Source organism: Oncorhynchus nerka, linkage group LG2, assembly GCF_034236695.1.
Source record: "Oncorhynchus nerka isolate Pitt River linkage group LG2, Oner_Uvic_2.0, whole genome shotgun sequence".
In the NCBI taxonomy this organism is placed as follows: domain Eukaryota; kingdom Metazoa; phylum Chordata; class Actinopteri; order Salmoniformes; family Salmonidae; genus Oncorhynchus; species Oncorhynchus nerka.
The window spans coordinates 19,150,453-19,170,200 of record NC_088397.1 but is presented as its reverse complement, the minus strand read 5'-3'; the positions used below and the strand labels follow the sequence as shown (position 1 = coordinate 19,170,200).

The 19,748-nt window shown below is 44.9% G+C and overlaps 2 protein-coding genes across 13 annotated transcripts in view; both read left to right on the top strand.

The window, feature by feature from the left end:
• Positions 1-3,582, top strand: part of LOC115120506 (gamma-tubulin complex component 3 homolog) — a 28,678-nt gene extending 25,096 nt beyond the window's left edge. Inside the window, exons 20-21 of the mRNA XM_029649454.2 lie at positions 1,134-1,250; positions 1,399-3,582. Coding sequence (XP_029505314.2) covers positions 1,134-1,250; positions 1,399-1,560 — 279 coding nt within the window. The 3' untranslated portion in view covers positions 1,561-3,582. The remainder of the gene's footprint in view (positions 1-1,133; positions 1,251-1,398) is intronic.
• Positions 3,583-3,746: 164 nt separating this feature from the next.
• LOC115132300 (guanine nucleotide exchange factor DBS-like) overlaps positions 3,747-19,748 on the top strand; it is a 77,852-nt gene continuing 61,850 nt past the window's right edge. For 5 of the 12 annotated variants that reach the window (XM_065024390.1, XM_065024375.1, XM_065024382.1 and 2 more), the window contains exons 1-2: positions 3,754-3,847; positions 14,009-14,195. In XM_065024390.1, the coding sequence (XP_064880462.1) occupies positions 14,015-14,195 (181 nt within the window). In that variant the 5' untranslated portion in view covers positions 3,754-3,847; positions 14,009-14,014. Of the gene's footprint in view, positions 3,848-13,977; positions 14,196-19,748 lie in introns of those variants that run through there. The other 7 variants (XM_065024396.1, XM_065024399.1, XM_065024391.1 and 4 more) reach the window with 4 other exon arrangements.

The window sequence follows — 19,748 nt, the reverse complement described above, 5'->3', positions numbered from 1 at the left end:
TATGGCTTGGGGGTAGAAGCTGTTTAGAAGCCTCTTGGACCTAGACTTTGCGCTCCGGGACCACTTGCCGTCTGGTAGCAGAGAGAACAGTCTGACTAGGGTGGCTGGAGAATTTTAAGGGCCTTCCTCTGACACCGCCTGGTATAGAGATCCTGGATGGCAGGAAGCTTGGCCCCAGTGATGTACTGGGCCGTACGCACTACCCTCTGTAGTGCCTTGTGGTCAGAGGCCAAGCAGTTACCATACCAGGCAGTAATGCAACCAGTCAGGATTCTCTCGATGTTGCAGCTGTAGAACCTTTTGAGGATCTGAGGACCCATGCCAAATCTTTTCAGTCTCCTGAGGGGGAATAGGTTTTGTCGTGCCCTCTTCACAACTGTCTTGGTGTGCTTGGACCATGTTAATTTGTTGGTGATGTGGACACCAAGGAACTTGAAGCTCTCAACCTGCTCCACTACAGCCCCGTCGATGAGAATGGGGACGTGCTCGGTCCTCCTTTTCCTGTGGTCCACAATCATCTCCTTTGTCTTGGTCACGTTGAGGGAGAGGTTGTTGTCCTGGCACCACACGGCCAGGTCTTTGACCTCCTCCCTATAGGCTGTCTCGTCGTTGTCGGTGATCAGGCCTTCCACTGTTGTGTCATCGGAAAACTTAAGGATAGTGTTGGAGTCTTGCCTGGCCGTGCAGTCATGAGTGAACAGGGAGTACAGGAGTGGACTGAGCACGCACCCCTGAGGGGCCCCTGTGCTGAGGATTAGCGTGGCGGATGTGTTGTTACCTACCCTTACCACCTGGGGCAGCCTGTCAGGAAGTCCAGGATCCAGTTGCAGAGGGAGGTGTTTAGTCCCATGGTCCTTAGCTTATTGATGAGCTTTGATGGCACTATGGTGTTGAACGCTGAGCTGTAGTCAATGATAGCATTCTCACGTAGGTGTTCCTTTTGTCCAGGTGGGAAAGGGCAGTGTGAAGTGCAATAGAGATTGCATCGTCTGTGGATCTGTTGTGACGGTATGCAAATTGGAGTGGGTCTAGGGTTTCTGGTACCACACTTTGATACCACACTGATGCTGCAACAACAAAGTTCCTTCTGAAACTTGACACCTAATGTTGCCTGTCTGTGTGTGTGTTTTCAGGGTGAGTGGGGCGTGACGGCTGAACAGGAGGCAGAGGAGAACAGGAGGATCCAAGAGTTCCAGGAAACAATACCAAAAATGCGCTCTCAGCTACGGATACTAACACACTTCTACCAGGTATGGGTCTTACTCTCTTCTCACTGCCACAGTGGCTTTCACTAGGACAGTCTGGTTGTCTGTGGTAGTGTTCAGTGGATAGGACCGTCTGGTTGTCTGTGGTAGTGTTCAGTGTATAACATCTGTGGTTGGTTGTGCTCCTTCTCAGGGCATAGTGCAGCAGTTCTTGGTGCTGATAATGACTAGTCCAGACGAGAGCCTGCGCTTCCTCAGCTTCAGACTGGACTTCAACGAGCACTACCGGGCCAGAGACCCCCGTCTCAGGGCCTCACTGGGGGCCACCAGGGGCCGACGGCCCTCCAACATCTGACCTGACGCACACCACCATGTCACAACATAGAGACAGAGAGCCACATGGAATCTGCCTTGATAGTATTTATATATGACATGAAGATGACATCAAAGTAGAGCTAGATGGAATCTGTTGTGATGACATCACAATAGAACCAGACAGAACATTGACATCACAAAAGAGCCAGACAGAATCTGTTGCGATGACATCATAATAGAGCCAGGTGGAGATAATACCGCATTCAAAACAACTAGGAACTCTGAAATCTCCGACTTCAGTGCGTTCAAAACAACTAGGAACTCTGAAATCTCCGACTTCAGTGCGTTCAAAACAACTAGGAACTCTGAAATCTCCGACTTCAGTGCGTTCAAAACAACTAGGAACTCTGAAATCTCCGACTTCAGTGCGTTCAAAACAACTGGGAACTCTGAAATCTCCGACTTCAGTGCGTTCAAAACAACTGGGAACTCTGAAATCTCCGACTTCAGTGCGTTCAAAACAACTGGGAACTCGGTAAAAAACAAGCTCCGACTGGGAAAAATCGTTTTGAACGGTCATCCAACTCGGAATTCCAAGTCGGGAACTCGGGCCTCTTTCCAGAGCTCCGACTTTCCGACCTGAAGATCACTGACGTCATGATTTGACCTAGTTTTTTTCAGAATTCCCAGTTGTCTGTTCAGTGATCTTCAGGTCGGAAAGTCGGAGCTCTGGAAAGAGAACCCATAGGAGGATGCTGTAGTGGTGACTTCACAGATTCCATTTGGCCCTGCATTTTAACACCTCAAGACAAATAGGGCTAACTGGGATTCATTTCACTATGACATAAACAAACAGAACATTTTGAAACCCTGCCTCCTCCCCCAATGTCATTGGCAAATTACCTACACAAACAAACCCACTCTTTCACAGTCCCCTCTTGGGAGGTGTGGTTTTAGAAGCCTGTCATTTTAGTAGTCTGCCTCCAGCCTCCAGCTGTGTTCACCCTCACCTCTTTGAGGTGTCTGATAGGCTACCATCACCGTGTGAATTTCATATTGTACATTTGATAATGAACAGAATGTCTTGATTTGATTGGTTTGTTTACATGTTCTGTGAATATTTTGTTTAGGTTTTCTTACTGACATTTGTTTATTTTTCATACCAGTGTCTTAAAGTCTGCGGTGTGTTTTATAACTGTTAATAAACACTGTTCTAGCTGTTTAACAACTGTATTATGGAACCAACACCGCAGGCTCCCACCCACCTCTAAAGAGATTCAAAAACAATGCCCACAGCCCCTAAGGCTAAAAGACTGACAGACATTATGATTTTATTGGTGTTTTGTATTATTTTAACTGGGTTTCTCTTGATTCTCCTTGCAGACTGTGGCCTCTGTTCTGCTTGTGAATCTGTCATGTTGAACCAGCTCAATTCCTTAATTGTACAAGACAGATTTGTCAAACGTGTTGCACCCAACTTATGCCACTTTTCTCTCCTGACCACTCAGACAAACCTGGGAAAATACTTTTGTCATAGTGCAACATTAAACCTTGAAGAAGCTACAAGTGGAATGGTAACTGTATGGTGACAAAACTAGCCTTTCAAAACCCCCCTATGATGGACTATACTGTAGTATTCGGGTGCATCTCAATAGTCAGAGGTGGCTTCCTCGCCTCCCTTCCCTTTTCACTGATCTGAAATCAATATGGAAGATGCTTACCAGGACTTGCTTTCATTCACCTGTCAGCAGAGCAGAAGAAGGCAATGAAGCTATAGGCTGCGTCCTAAATGGCACCATACATAATAGGGCACCATACTTAATAGGGTGCCATTTGAGATGCGGAGTTAGAGATGTACCCTTTAGTGTTTTAACTTCTCCCAGCAGGCTCCCCTGTCTTTCTTTCCAATCACAAGTTCTCATCAGGACGTGCCAAGAGAAGATGCTACTGGAAGACCTCTGTCTGTAAATTCTGTCCATTGTATAGCACAGATGTATAGAAATGACATGCTATGGACACAAACATCCTGTCACCTCTTTAATAATAAAGTCAAGTTTTTTAACAGTTTGTACTTCGTTTTTTGTCAGCATCAGGGGTGCATTTTAAGTAGACTATAAGAGGTCCTTTGTCTAAAAAAAAGGGGGTATTTTCTAATAAATTTAATTCAATACATCACGCTCCCGGTGAGTTTTTTTTTCTTGCAGGACGCATTCAGAGTTGAGGCCTAATTAGTTTGAAGGGGGCATGTGACTTGGCCATTGTGCTGGATTTCGAGAACGCAGCAGAACGCATGTGAAGTAATACAGTGGAAATCCACGATATAGCAGGTAAGTTTACTTAAATAGTTAACATTGAAGTGATTTTAGAAACCTGGAAAGTAGTCGACATGAACGGGGCAGACTTCAGATAATGTTTTCTAGGTAGGTAGAACTTGACGCACAGACTTGTCAATGTCAGTTCCCGCTTGTTTGAATCTAGTAAGTAAATCATGTTTAGACAACTGTCATGGTTAGAAAATAAACAATATTACAGATAACTGGAGTATACAGTAGTAGTAGCTACACTTGTACTAGCTAGACACTTCCAACAAGAGCTGTCTTAAGATATTTGAGGTAGAATGAGTTTGAGTATTTAACCACGTGGTGGCAGTGTAGCTCAATAAATGCGAGATGACGTTTAGTACTGATTCATTAATGATCGCTCATGTTGATCTGTGAAACCATGGATTCACTTTTCTATCCACAATATGATACGTAGTCAGCTCTCAAGTATTTTGCTGTGTGTTGGAGTAGAATAGACAGTCACAGAGCAGCTTTATTAAGTAGCGATATATTTAGTAGTAGAGGTGTCACAATGTCAATGCATGTCTCACTGCAGCCTGGCTCTATTTGGACACGTCACAAGACCCATGACACTATGTCCCCCCCATTGAGATGAATGGCGTTCTTGTTCTTTACACTAACACACTTTGTTTCATTAGTATCCCTGTTTGTTGTCTGTGTTCTGGTGCCTGTGTGTCTGTTGCTGGTGGCAAACTTAATTAGCTGATCTCGGGATCAGTATATTTAATCAAATGCTTTATAGCTCTGATCCATAGATGCATCCTCTGATCCACTACAGCCACTAGCAGGCAGAGTGGAGGAGGGGGTGAAAGACCATTTAAGATGACATGAATCAAACTCTCCTGCTGGTGCAGCCGGCAGCCACATCAAGCAGTCAGAGAGAATGCAAGTGTGTGTGTGGTCCCTGAAGCAGCCTTGCATGTCACAAGGGCACTACTTCCCAGCTCAGTAGCCTGTAGGTGCATTTGATGTGTGACGTGTAACTGCTAGCGATTAAGACTGTTGGGCCACAAACCGAAAGGTTGATGGTTTGAATCCCCTAGCTGACTAGGTGACCATATCTGCCGATGTGCCATTGAGCAAGGCCCTTAACCCTAATTGCTCCTGTAAGTCCCAGAGCGTCTGCTAAATCAAACAAAAATAACTAGGTCATTGTTGCTGTTCTTTATTAAATGTGATGTTCTGGCCTGCAGCAGCCATCTTGAAGCAGAGAGGATACCAAGCTCTGTTTACACACAGATCAATCCACAAGTTGTTTTTTTATCCTCAGTTGATGATATGTACTAGCTATACAGGACACTTTTAGTGGTGTTCTTGTACAGTTTACACACGACCTGTGAATTCTGGCTGAATATGAGATGTTAGGCTTATCAAAGTCACTGAGGGAATGGATCTGTGTCTCTGTATAACTTTCTGGAAGGTCCCTACTGACCCTGTGATGAACCTGTGGCCGTGATCATCTGTAAGATAATAAAGTGTAGGACAATGATGAATCGTGAACTAGGTGAGAGTGACCACATAAAACTCATGGTTAATACATGAGAGGGGTGAGCCTCATGCCTAGCGAAACAATGAGGGATTGCATGAATGATTGTCAATTAAGTAATAGTCCCTTTTTCACGTACAGTATTAGAGATTCCTAGATTCTAATCTCCTTGATTCTTAACTGTAAGAACTGTGTTCAGGAGAATTCTAATCTCCTTGATTCTTAACTGTAAGAACAGTGTTCAGGAGAATTCTAATCTTCTTGATTCTTAACTGTAAGAACTGTGTTCAGGATAATTCTAATCTTCTTGATTCTTAACTGTAAGAACAGTGTTCAGGAGAATTCTAATCTTCTTGATTCTTAACTGTAAGAACTGTGTTCAGGAGAATTCTAATCTTCTTGATTCTTAACTGTAAGAACTGTGTTCAGGATAATTCTAATCTCCTGCAATGCAGTGCCTTAAATCGCTGTGCCACTCGGGAGGCCCCCGCAAATTGATTTGAACAAACAATTGGTCCCCCAAAAAATGCGTCCCTCTGTTGAATTTCAAAATCGTGATGTGGCCCTCGGTGGCCCTCGAGTCATAAAGTTTGCCCAACCTTGGTCTTTAGTGTCCCATTCAGTCACGGCCAGTATACAAGTTTGTGAGATACTTAATGTTTGGGAAACTCCAGTTAGATTACCAGAGTAAGCCTTGGATAGTTGTTGGACGGGGGTATCGGGCAGGGGGTTGCAGGGGTTGTATCAGCTGTTGTCACACCACTCCTCAGCTGTCTGGCCTGGGGTCAAGTTTGGCCCAGACTGGAGCCAGACAGACCTAATGTATAGGAAGCTGCTGCTGTTGTGGGGGGAACAGACCCACTTAAAGGGATAGTTCACCCACATTTCCAAACAATAGATCATCTTAAATTACATTTTTTGAGCAAAAAATGCTAATATCTGGGGTATTGGCTTACACTGGCATTTGCTAAAAAAAATCTAAACAGTTTGGAGACAGTGGCCAGGTACACAATGAAAACATGGATTGCTGTCTTACCTTGTCCATGGACTAGCTTTGGGAGAACTATCCTTTTTAACGGAGTAGTTCACACCAAAATCAAAGCTTGTCAGAAGTTTCCGTACCTCAGAAGTGCTCGAAAAATTCAGCTGAATTTATATTCCAGGCAGATGGAGATACATTGTGCAGACAAGGACCTTTCTAACTTCCTATCATGGGGAAATAACCTGTCAGTCATAGAACATACATTTCTATTACAACATTTCCCATAATGAAATAAGTGCCTGGTGTACAGTAGCTGTCATTCCCTCTGTCTGTCTCTAGAGTGTTGGCTCTGTTGTGTGATAGTGAAGTGTTTCTCCAGACAGACCGAGAGAGTCGCACAGAGAGCCTGCTTGTGAAAGATAGGCATCAGAGATCCATTGACTACCCAGGGATATTGTACTGGGTGATTGGCTCTGTAAATCACAGTTTGTTTCTATGTGATAAGAGGGGGGTGGAGAATACCCATCTTGTGTGGAGGGATACCCACAGTATGTCTGGCTGCAGATCATGCTATCAGATGTGGTAGGCCAAGGCAATAGAGTAGACTGAGGAAAGAGAGAGTCCTGATGTTGAGGAGTCTCTGAATCTGGAACTAATGCGTCCTTTATTGTCACAGCCTTGGTTTGGTGCTGCTGTGGAGGAAGTGGACAATGGCATTGTTCACAGTGTGCTCACATCGTAAACTGTCTGTGTGCGCATGCGTATGTACGTGCGTGCGTTGGTCCCTGAGCATGCACAGATTACACTTGGCTGGCTGTTGGTATAATTAGCTCAGCAGAAGGGGATTGGTGGTCTTAAACAGCAGCCAGCGCTGTGTTCCCTCCATCTCCCGGGTCCCACCCCTCTCTTCCTCTCTGCTGTCAACCGGACGTACCACCACCACTAAGATGTGTTCCCCAGTCACACACACAGTCACAGACAGACTGGCTGAGGAGTGGAGGAATGAGAGGCACTGGTTGGACCAGGACGGCTTGGTTTGACTCATTTAGACTTGATTTGGAGAGACTGGAATACACACATACACTGAGTGTAGCTTAGTGCGGCCTGGCTCGACTTGGGGACTCCGGAACACTCACCCACGAAGCTGCATACACACACACACTCTCTCCCTCACACACTCTCTCCCTCACACACTCGTCATGTCTCTGGCGGAGTTTGTGCGTCAGGGACAGCTGCAGGAGGCTTCATCACATCTGTTGTCCAGACTGGGTCAGGTCCTACACAGCCTGTCTGTCATTGCCCTGGCCCACAGAGCTACAGACAACCTCAGCTACAGACGCAAGAGCACCTACTGGGACCGCCGGGACACAGGTTAGGAGTGTGTGTGTGTGTGTGTGTGTGCATCGGACCCTGGGTGTGCTTCTGTGGGGCGTTCTTTTGCGGACTGTGTGTGTGCGTGCATAAGTCTGTGTGTGTGTGAAACGCTGTTGTCGGCCTGTGTTTACAGAAAGCTACCGTCAGTATGAAATGGCTCCTACAGGAATCTCCCTGCAGCTACTTGGGTGGTTTAAGGAAGTACAGTACTTGCCCTCGAGAGTTCATTTCCTCACATGACCCTGATATCTAGCTGATGAAGATGGCGCCGAAGGAGATTTTATTTTTTATTTCACCTTCATTTAACCAGGTAGGCCAGTTGAGAACAAGTTCTCATTTACAACTGTGACCTGGCCAAGATAAAGCAAAGCAGTGCGACACAAACAATAACACAGAGTTACACATGGAATAAACAAGCATACAGTCAATAACACAATATAAAAAAAATGTCTATATACAGTGTGTGCAAATGGCGTGAGAAGGTAAGGCAATGAATAGGCCATAGTAGCAAAGTAATTACAATTTAGCAAATTAACACTGGAGTGATAGATGAGCAGATGGTGATGTGCAAGTAGAAATACTGGTGTGCAAAAGAGCAGAAAAGTAAATAAAACAATATGGGGATGAGGTAGGTAGATTGGATGGGCTATTTACAGATGGGCTATGTACAGCTGCAGTGATCGGTTAGCTGCTCAGATAGCTGATGTTTAAAGTTAGTGAGGGAAATATAAGTCTCCAGCTTAAATTTTTGCAATTCGTTCCAGTCATTGGCAGCAGAGAACTGGAAGGAAAGGAAGCCAAAGGAGGTGTTGGCTTTTGGGATGACCAGTGAGATATACCTGCTGGAGCGTGTAATACGGGTGGGTTTTGTTATCGTGACCAGTGAGCTGAGATAAGGTGGAGTTTTACCTAGCGTAGACTTATAGATGATGAATATGTAGCGAGTGCCAGCCGACTAGAGCATACAGGTCACAGTGGTGGGTGGTATATGGGGCTTTGGTGACAAAACGGATGGCACTGTGATAGACTATATCCTGAGTAGAGTGTTGGAGGCTATTTTGTAAATGACACCGCTGAAATTGAGGATCGGTAGGATAGTCAGTTTTACGAGGGTATGTTTGGCGGCGTCATGGCAGTATCGCAACAACCTCTTAGAAAACTTTGCAGTATTTTGTTTTTATAAGTACTTTTTTTTTTACATTATTAGCTCAGGGAATGTTTTGTCTCATTACATACAGCCGGGAAGAACTATTGGGTATTAGAGCGGTGGTAACTCACCAGAACTACCAGCATTACGACTTCCCTGGAGCAGATCCCTTTGTTCACTCTCTCCAGAGCAATTGAACTTAATCCGGAGGCCGACCCAAAACATTGGCGGCGGAGGAGAGGCATTCGAGGCGGCCTGCTGGTTTGACTTAGGAGGCGTGCATACCACCCAGGCATGCACATATTCAATCTCTCCCTATACAAAGCCTGCTGTCCCCACATGCTTCAAGATGGCCACCATTGTTCCTGTACTCAGAGGTAACTGAACTTAATGACTATCACCCGTAGCACTCACCTCTGTCATCATGAAGTGCTTTGAGAGACTAGTCAAGGATCATATCACCTTACCTGCCACCCTAGACCCACTTCAAAAGACCCACAGACGATGCAATTGCCATCACTCTCCACTCTGCCCTATCCCATCTGGACAAGAGGAATACCTATGTAAGAATGCTGTTCATTAACTATAGCTCAGCATTCAACACCATAGTATCCTGCAAGCTCATCATTAAGCTTGAGGCCCTGGGTCTCAACACCGCCCTGTGCAACTGTGTCCTGGACTTCCTGCCGGGCCGCCCCCGGGTGGTGAAGTTAGGAAACGACATCTCCACTTCGCTGATCCTCAGCACTGGGGCCCCAAAAGGGTGTGTGCTCAGCCCCCTCCTGTACTCCCTGACTGTGTGGCCAAGCACGCCTCCAACTCAATCATGAAGTTTGCAGAAGACACAACAGTAGTAGGCTCGATTACCAACAACGACGAGCCAGCCTATAGGGAGGAGGTGAGGGCACTCGGAGTGTGGTGTCAGGAAAACAACCTCTCACTCAACGTCAACAAAACAAAGGAGATGATCGTGGACTACAGGAAATAGCAAAGTGAGCACCCCCCTATCCACATCGACGGGACCTCTTTCTATTCTGGTTAGAGCCAGTTTGCGCTGTTCTGTGATGGGAGTAGTACACAGCGTTGTACGAGATCTCCAGTTTCTTGGCAATTTCTCACATGGAATAGCCTTCCTTTTTCAGAACAAGAATAGACTGAAACATTTCAGAAGAAAGTACTTTGTTTATGGTTAGTTTGAGCCTGTATTCGAACCCACAAATGCTGATGCTTCAGATACTCGACTAGTCTAAAGAAGGCAAGTTTATTGCTTCTTTAATCAGAACAACAGTTTTCAGCTGTGCTAACATAATTGCAAAAGGGGTTTCTAATGATCAATTAGCCTTTTAAAATTATGAACTTGGATTAGCTAACATAACGTGCCATTGGAACACAGGAGTGATGGTTGCTGATAATGGGTCCCTGTACGCCTATGTAGATATTCCATAAAAAATCTGCCGTTTCCAGCTACAATAGTCATTTATAACATTAACAATGTCTGAATATACAGATTTTTTCCCTATGCTATTCTACTGTATCCGCTCTGTATCCGTTCCACTCTGACATCGCTCGTCCATATGTATATAGTCTTAATTCATTCCTTCTTCATTTGTGTGTATTGGGTATATGTTGTGTAATTTGTTAGATATTACTTGTTAGATATTACTGCACTGTCAGAGCTAGAAGCACAAGCATTTCGCTACACCCGCAATAACATCTGCTAAACACGTGTATGTGACCAATAAAATGTGATTTGATTTAATGGATAACCTCTCTGGAACCACCCTGTGAAGAGCTGAAACACTTGTAGAGGTCAACATACTGAGAGTATTTCCTGTAGTGCTGTAGTTACAACTACTGGCCTCCATTCACAAGTTTTGTACACTAGATAGTCTCTGTTGTGTGTGATCGTTTCTGCTGCTGGAATAAGAAGAGAAGAGACAGAGCTGCAGGAGCACTCAGGTCAATGGCCCGAGGTCAGTGGTTCTGCTGCTGGTCTGAGACAGAGCTGTAGGAGCATTCAGGTCAATGGCCCGAGGTCAGTGGTTCTGCTGCTGGTCTGAGACAGAGCTGCAGGAGCACTCAGGTCAATGGCCCGAGGTCAGTGGTTCTGCTGCTGGTCTGAGACAGAGCTGCAGGAGCACTCAGGTCAATGGCCCGAGGTCAGTGGTTCTGCTGCTGGTCTGAGACAGAGCTGTAGGAGCATTCAGGTCAGTGGTTCTGCTGCTGGTCTGAGACAGAGCTGTAGGAGCATTCAGGTCAGTGGTTCTGCTGCTGGTCTGAGACAGAGCTGTAGGAGCACTCAGGTCAATGGCCCGAGGTCAGTGGTTCTGCTGCTGGTCTGAGACAGAGCTGTAGGAGCATTCAGGTCAGTGGTTCTGCTGCTGGTCTGAGACAGAGCTGCAGGAGCACTCAGGTCAATGGCCCGAGGTCAGTGGTTCTGCTGCTGGTCTGAGACAGAGCTGTAGGAGCATTCAGGTCAGTGGTTCTGCTGCTGGTCTGAGACAGAGCTGTAGGAGCATTCAGGTCAGTGGTTCTGCTGCTGGTCTGAGACAGAGCTGTAGGAGCATTCAGGTCAGTGGCCCGAGGTCAGTGGTTCTGCTGCTGGTCTGAGACAGAGCTGCAGGAGCACTCAGGTCAATGGCCCGAGGTCAGTGGTTCTGCTGCTGGTCTGAGACAGAGCTGTAGGAGCATTCAGGTCAGTGGTTCTGCTGCTGGTCTGAGACAGAGCTGTAGGAGCATTCAGGTCAGTGGTTCTGCTGCTGGTCTGAGACAGAGCTGTAGGAGCATTCAGGTCAGTGGTTCTGCTGCTGGTCTGAGACAGAGCTGTAGGAGTATTCAGGTCAGTGGTTCTGCTGCTGGTCTGTGACAGAGCTGTAGGAGCATTCAGGTCAGTGGTTCTGCTGCTGGTCTGAGACAGAGCTGTAGGAGTATTCAGGTCAGTGGTTCTGCTGCTGGTCTGAGACAGAGCTGTAGGAGCATTCAGGTCAGTGGTTCTGCTACTGGTCTGAGACAGAGCTGTAGGAGCATTCAGGTCAGTGATTCTGCTACTGGTCTGAGACAGAGCTGTAGGAGCATTCAGGTCAGTGATTCTGCTACTGGTCTGAGACAGAGCTGTAGGAGCATTCAGGTCAGTGGTTCTGCTACTGGTCTGAGACAGAGCTGTAGGAGCATTCAGGTCAGTGGTTCTGCTGCTGGTCTGAGACAGAGCTGTAGGAGCATTCAGGTCAGTGGTCTGAGGTCAGTGGTTCTGTGAGTGGCAGTGAAATATTCCCTTTTGGTTTGTTTCAGGTTAGTAATGTTCAAGTGTTAACATCACGTTGGAAGTAGAGGTCGACCGATTATGATTTTTCAACGCCGATACCGATTATTGGAGGACCAAAAAAGCCGATACCGATTAATCGGCCGATATATAATAATAATTTTAGTAATGACAATTACAACAATACTGAATTAACACTTATTTTCACTTAATATAATACATCAATAAAATCAATTTAGTCTCAAGTAGATTTAAAAATGTTAAAAATGTTGCAAAAACAAAGTGTTGGAGAAGAACGTAAAAGTGAAATATGTGCCATGTAAAAAAGCTAACGTTTCAGTTCCTTGCTCAGACAGAACATGAGAACATATGAAAGCTGGTGGTCCTTTTAAAATGAGTCTTCAATATTCCCAGGTAAGAAGTTTTAGGTTGTAGTTATTATAGGACTATTTCCCTCTATACCATTTGTATTTCATTAACTTTTGACTATTGGATGTTCTTATAGGCACTTTACTATTGCCAGTGTAACAGTATAGCTTCAGTCCCTATCCTTGCTCCTCCCTGGGCTCGAACCAGCAACACAACGACAACAGCTACCACATCGAAGCAGCGTTACCCATGCAGAGCAAGGGAAACAACCACCCCAAGGCTCAGAGCGAATGAAGTTTGAAACGCTATTAGTGCGCGCTAACTAGCCAGCCATTTCACTTCGGTTACACCAGCCTCATCTCGGGAGTTGATAGGTTTGAAGTCATAAACAGCGCAATGCTTGACGCACAACGAAGAGCTGCTGGCAAAACGCACCAAAGTGCTGTTTGAATGAATGTTTACGCGCCTGCTTCTTTCTGCCTACCACCGCTCAGTCAGATACTTAAAATACTTGTATGCTCAGTCAGATTATATGCAACACAGGACACGCTAGATAATATCTAGTAATATCATCAACCTTGTGTAGTTAACTAGTGATTATGATTGATTGTTTTTTATAAGATAATTTTAATGCTAGCTAGCAATTTACCTTGGTTTACGGCATTCGCGTAACAGGCAGTCTCCTTGTGGAGTGCAACGAGAGAGAGGCAGGTCATTATTGCGTTGGACTAGTTAACTGTAAGGTTGCAAGATTGGATCCCCCGAGCTGACAATGTGAAAATCTGTCTTTCTGCCCAGGCAGTTAACCCACCGTTCCTAGGCAGTCATTGAAAATGAGAATGTGTTCTTAACTGACTTGCCTCGTTAAATAAAGATCAAATAAAGGTGTAAAAAAAAAATCGGCGCCCAAAAATACCGATTTCTGATTGTTATGAAAACTTGAAATGGGCCCTAATTAATCGGCCATTCCAATTAATCGGTCGACCTCTAGTTGGAAGACTGATTCGTTGTGTTTGTGTTCTATGATTCAGGTGGCTCTGTTGGTTGGGACAGGGGTTCTTGCAAAAGCGCTAGTGTGGGTTGGTTTCCTGTAGGTGCTGGTACTGTGTTTTGTTTCAGCCTCCCTGTCAGAATACTCTTTATTGTGAGTAGCTGAGTAAGAGAGATGGCTACAATGTGACTGGAACCTTACAGGAGTCTTGTTGTGTGGGTAGGGTGGAGAGGTCTGTTTCTATTGCACTGTAGCAGAGTAAGGCAGTTAGGTAAATCCAGCTCAATGGCAGAAGTGAAACCGTGTGTGTGTGTGTGTGTGTGGAGGCGTATCTCTAAGGTAAAAAAAAAACCTCAGAGAGGACACACAAGGCAAAGTGGAGAGAAAGACCGACAAAGCGTTGAGAGCTACTCATTTTTACTGCAGCTGTTTGGAAGGTGGGAGAGGGAGGGAGAGAGAGCGGGAGGGAGGGACATCATAATATAGAGGTGTGAAGAGAGGGATGACAGAGCTGCACTGGTTCATATCTCTGTGACAGGTGGTGATGAGGACGGGAGAGAGTGATGAGAATATGAAGGAAAAAGAGGAGAAGATGGGAGCGAGGGATGAGATGGAGGTGCGTTTGCAGTCCAGCGGACACGGAGGAGGAGGAGGATGTGTCCACATCTCTCTGGAGGAAGTGAAGAGCTTCTACCGATTCTCACAGAGCTGTCAGCGCCTGCATAGTGAGTGTGTGTGTGTGTGTGTGTGTGCATGTGTGTGTCATGCGTAGCTAGCTCTTACTCTCACTGTTTTGAGACAGTGGTGAAAGTGTGTTCACCGTGCACCTCTGTGTACTGTCCTGTGTGTGTATTACCCAGGGTTCTATGTGTACAGTGTTAAAGGGTCTGTTCAGCCACCCACCAGAGTGTAATAACATACAGTACATAACCTTGTAATGCTTGGTGGAGTTTCTCATCATAGCACTAATAAGCACTGACTTAAACATCCGCCTATTGGTCAACTCTGAAGTAATGCATTACTGGATGAGGCTGGTCTGTATGTTTTATGTGCCAGGATGCAGGACCTACATGATGAGACGTTCATCTCCTTTTCACTGTAGTCACTTTTATTGCACAAGGCAAGCTGTGACAGGAATTCACTATTGTGTTCAGTAGTAATTGTTACATGGTTATATCCTTATTTGCTCAGGGTGTTGCTGAATATGCGTAGGAAAGGATCATGGGAGTCCGTGTTAATCCAAGCCCCAGCCGAGCTATACTATTATAGAGGGCATATTTGCCTGAATATTTGGACATAAAACATTCACCCTGCTTTGGACTACAGTCTGTTAAACTGAAAAAAATATAAGTCTTAATTTTAGCCTCATTGATGTGCACCTCAGGGACTTGGATTGCTGTGTCATGCTGTCAGAGAATGGAAGCTATTTAAAGGTATAGTTCAGCCCAAAACCAAAAGTTTGCCAGATTTTCTTATATCTCTGAAGCCGTCTGAAGTTGAGCTTCAGAGATTGTTTTCTACACGCCGTCTACTGGGTAGAACTCGCTAAAGAGAGAATTCTTCAGGCACCCGTCCTAAACAAACCGGAAAGATTGGCACCATGTTATTGGATGGCATTAGACGGTGCCAATATTTCCACTTCGTTATACAGTCTTTGTATGCCACTCACATTTCTGCATTCATTTCCCATTGACATCAATCAGTGGTGGTCGGTGCTGTTTAAGATGAGGGAGGTCGATTCATTATTTTTATGAGCATGACCTTATTTCTATTACAGCATATTGGATAACTGTCATTCATATTCCATTCACCCAGATCAATGTAACATTGATAGGTTTAGGCTACTACATGATACTCTAATTTCCCTGTACCCATCATGAGGTTGCTACAACCTAGCCTATGAATGAAAGTTTACAACATAGGTGCACAGGTCAAGATGATAATTATTTGTAATCAAGGTGACAGACAGTGACACATAACCGCCTTGCACACTCATGCCTGCATCTAGCTGATCTAGGGAGCAATCATTAGTCCAACAGTTGCAAACAATAGTTTCTATTGGACAAAATTTGGCTATGTTTATCCCCGTTTCATTTTGTTTGCTTCCGCTTTGAGAAACTTTTTTTAAACGGAATTGGCGGAATGAATACAGCCCTAATCACACGCAAACACAGTTAATTTTCATAGCAGCCACATACAAACAGCATGATCACTTTGCTTGTTGTAATTCCTTCTCGCATCTACGTGCTGTCCTCTCTCACCTTTTCCCTTCGCTTGTGGACTTTAGTACAACACATCAGCTGTCTGTGACCAGGCAAAAAAAACTTTCCAAGCCAAAGCTTCATATCATAACCACTACGCACAGCCTTCATAGTTGTCACCATATTATCTAACGTCATAGTCAACATAGCTAATAGAACTAACACATTAGTAAACCCGCTACAATCATGCAGTACAGTGTACAGTCAGCAAGTACTTTCAGCTACACCAGCAGGCCCTGGTGGCAATAAATTAATTAAACCAAAGGCTTACCTTGACTTGGAAGAGTTCCAGTGCTGGATAGCCGTAGCCAACTAGCTAACATAGAAGCCTTCTCAGTTTGAACCGGGTGTTTGAATAGGTTAATCTAGCTAGCTAGCTAGCTAGCTAAGTAAGTGAAAGCTAGCTAGCTCTCTCTCCCTCTCTCTTGCTTCTCCTTCATTTTTGAAGAAATTTAATTGTCACGACTTCCGCCGAAGTCGGTCCCTCTCCTTGTTTGGGCGGCAGTCGACGTCACCGGTCTTCTAGCCATCGCTGATCCACCTTTCATTTTCCATTTGTTTTGTCTTTGTTTTCTACACACCTGGTTTCATTCCCCAATTACATGTTCATGTATTTAAGTATTTAACCCTCTGTTTCCCCCATGTTTTTGTGCGTGATTGTTTCTATGTTCATTCGGTACATTATGGCTGGTTTTCGACGGGTGCTGTTTTCACCCGTGCGTAATTGATTACCGTTTATTGTTGGTCAAGTGTATTGTGACCTTGTGCCTTTATTTTGAGTAAAGTACGTTGCTCACTCATTCTGCTCTCCTGCGCCTGACTTCATGCACCAGCTACACCCACCTTCTGACAGTAATTGTTCAAAACTGTTCAACTATTGTCTTTTTCTCTCAACTACTCACCATATTTTATGCACTAGCTGTAGCTTATGCTTTCAGTACTATATTCATTCTCTGATCCTTTGATTGGGAGGACAAAATGTCAGTTCATGCTGCAAGAGCTCTGACAGGTTGGAAGATGTCCTCCGGAAATCGCCATAATTACTGTGTAAGTCTATGGAAGGGGGTGAGAACCATGAGCCTCCTAGGTTTCGTATTGAAGTCAATGTATCCAGAGGAGGACGGAAGCTAGCTGTCCTCCAGCTACACCATGGTGCTACCCTACAGAGTGCTGTTGAGGCTACTGTAGACCTTCATTGCAAAGCAGTGTTTTAATCAATTATTTGGTGACACATATTTGGATACATTTAGTATAGTTTTATTTCAAAATTATAGTTTATTAAATTTTTCACTTAAAAAAAAAATGAAATTCACTGAGGGTCTTCCCCTTTCCTCTTCTGAGGAGCCTCCACTGACATCCATGCATTATTTACTTAAAAGTCAGAGTTTCAAGTGTGGATCTAATGGTAGGATTCAGCCCGAACAACACACTATGGGCCGGTTTCCCAGACAGATTAAAGCTAGGCCTGGATTAGAAATCATTCTCAATGGCATCTTCAGGACCAGTATTTATCTGTGTCCAGAAAACTGTCCCGATACATTTTCCCCCACTTTTGTTCTGTTACACCTCAATCCCATGACCATGATTCCTAGCCATTTATATTTCAGTTTCCTTTTCATCCCATTGAACACCCTCTCTATCTGTCAGTGTAGATTTCAGTTTCGTCGTCCCAGCGGAGACCTTTCCCTGACCTCTGAACCTCACTGTGACCCCTCTGTAGCGCTCTGCAGCGTCAGCATCTCTAGATACTGAACAGCCCAGGCCCAGACACTGACACATAGGCTACCCCCTTCCTGTCCTAGCCTTTATCCAACTCGTGTTACTCCAGTCCAGTGTAGACTGTTGTGTGCCTCCTTTGGTATTGTGCTTGTGAAAGACTGGATATGTTTTTGACTCCGCTACAGTAATGTGATGATGATTTCTCTGTCAGACTCAGGTAAGAGTTCAGCGTTTGTCTTGCTAAGAAGTGGAATGGATAATGGTGTTTTTTTGTCTGTGCCTGATTGGATGCTATCGATGTTTCTTTATGATTGAGCAGGGCGTGTGCAATAGGTGTTACATTTGGTTGATTGAATTGTCTGTGACACGTTCCGATTAATCATTGTCCACCATGAAGGCTTGTCAGATTGGTTTGGCTGTGCTCTCTCTGCCTCTATCCTGTTCTCTTTCTGTTTGTTGTTCCCTCCCTTGTTTTGCCCTTCCATCTTGTCCGCCATCTGTTCTTCCATCCCTCCTTTCCCAAGTTGTCTGTCTTTCAATGTAGTCGTATACTAATCCCCACAGCTGGTAATCCCAGGTGTGTCAGGCTATTAATAGTGTTTTATACATGATGAATGTTGGAAGTATGATTATTTAATCATTATCCCAAATATGTGTTACGACGCCCAGGTTCTGAGTAAGATAGCTTGATAAGAACACACACACACACAAGCCTGCCTGCCCTGGTAGCACCACCCAGGCTGCTGGTGAGGCGGACGTGACTGGGAGTGGGCAGGAACAAGCAAATTGGCCTTAATGACCGTCTGGCATTCTGAACTGATGCACATAGAGTGACGGAGAAGGATATAGAGATATAGAGAGGTTGAGAAACAGAGAGGCGGAGAAGGCTATAGAGATATAGAGAGGTTGAGAAACTGAGAGGCGGAGAAGGATATAGAGAGGTTGAGAAACTGAGAGACGGAGAAGGCTATAGAGATATAGAGAGGTTGAGAAACAGAGAGACGGAGAAGGCTATAGAGATATAGAGAGGTTGAGAAACAGAGAGGCGGAGAAGGATATAGAGATATAGAGAGGTTGAGAAACAGAGAGGCGGAGAAGGATATAGAGAGGTTGAGAAACAGAGAGGCGGAGAAGGCTATAGAGATATAGAGAGGTTGAGAAACAGAGAGGCGGAGAAGGATATAGAGATATAGAGAGGTTGAGAAACAGAGAGACGGAGAAGGATATAGAGATATAGAGAGGTTGAGAAACAGAGAGGCGGAGAAGGATATAGAGAGGTTGAGAAACTGAGAGACGGAGAAGGCTATAGAGATATAGAGGGGTTGAGAAACAGAGAGGCGGAGAAGGATATAGAGATATAGAGAGGTTGAGAAACAGAGAGGCGGAGAAGGATATAGAGATATCGAGAGGTTGAGAAACAGAGAGGCGGAGAAGGCTATAGAGATATAGAGAGGTTGAGAAACTGAGAGGCGGAGAAGGATATAGAGAGGTTGAGAAACTGAGAGACGGAGAAGGCTATAGAGATATAGAGAGGTTGAGAAACAGAGAGGCGGAGAAGGATATAGAGATATAGAGAGGTTGAGAAACAGAGAGGCGGAGAAGGCTATAGAGATATAGAGAGGTTGAGAAACAGAGAGGCGGAGAAGGATATAGAGATATAGAGAGGTTGAGAAACAGAGAGGCGGAGAAGGATATAGAGATATAGAGAGGTTGAGAAACAGAGAGGCGGAGAAGGCTATAGAGATATAGAGAGGTTGAGAAACAGAGAGGCGGAGAAGGATATAGAGAGGTTGAGAAACTGAGAGACGGAGAAGGCTATAGAGATATAGAGAGGTTGAGAAACAGAGAGGCGGAGAAGGATATAGAGATATAGAGAGGTTGAGAAACTGAGAGACGGAGAAGGATATAGGGATATAGAGAGGTTGAGAAACAGAGAGACGGAGAAGGATATAGAGATATAGAGAGGTTGAGAAACTGAGAGACGGAGAAGGATATAGAGATATAGAGAGGTTGAGAAACAGAGAGACGGAGAAGGATATAGGGATATAGAGAGGTTGAGAAACAGAGAGGCGGAGAAGGAAATAGGGATATAGAGAGGTTGAGAAACAGAGAGACGGAGAAGGATATAGAGATATAGAGAGGTTGAGAAACAGAGAGACGGAGAAGGATATAGGGATATAGAGAGGTTGAGAAACAGAGAGGCGGAGAAGGATATAGAGAGGTTGAGAAACTGAGAGACGGAGAAGGCTATAGAGATATAGAGAGGTTGAGAAACAGAGGCGGAGAAGGCTATAGAGA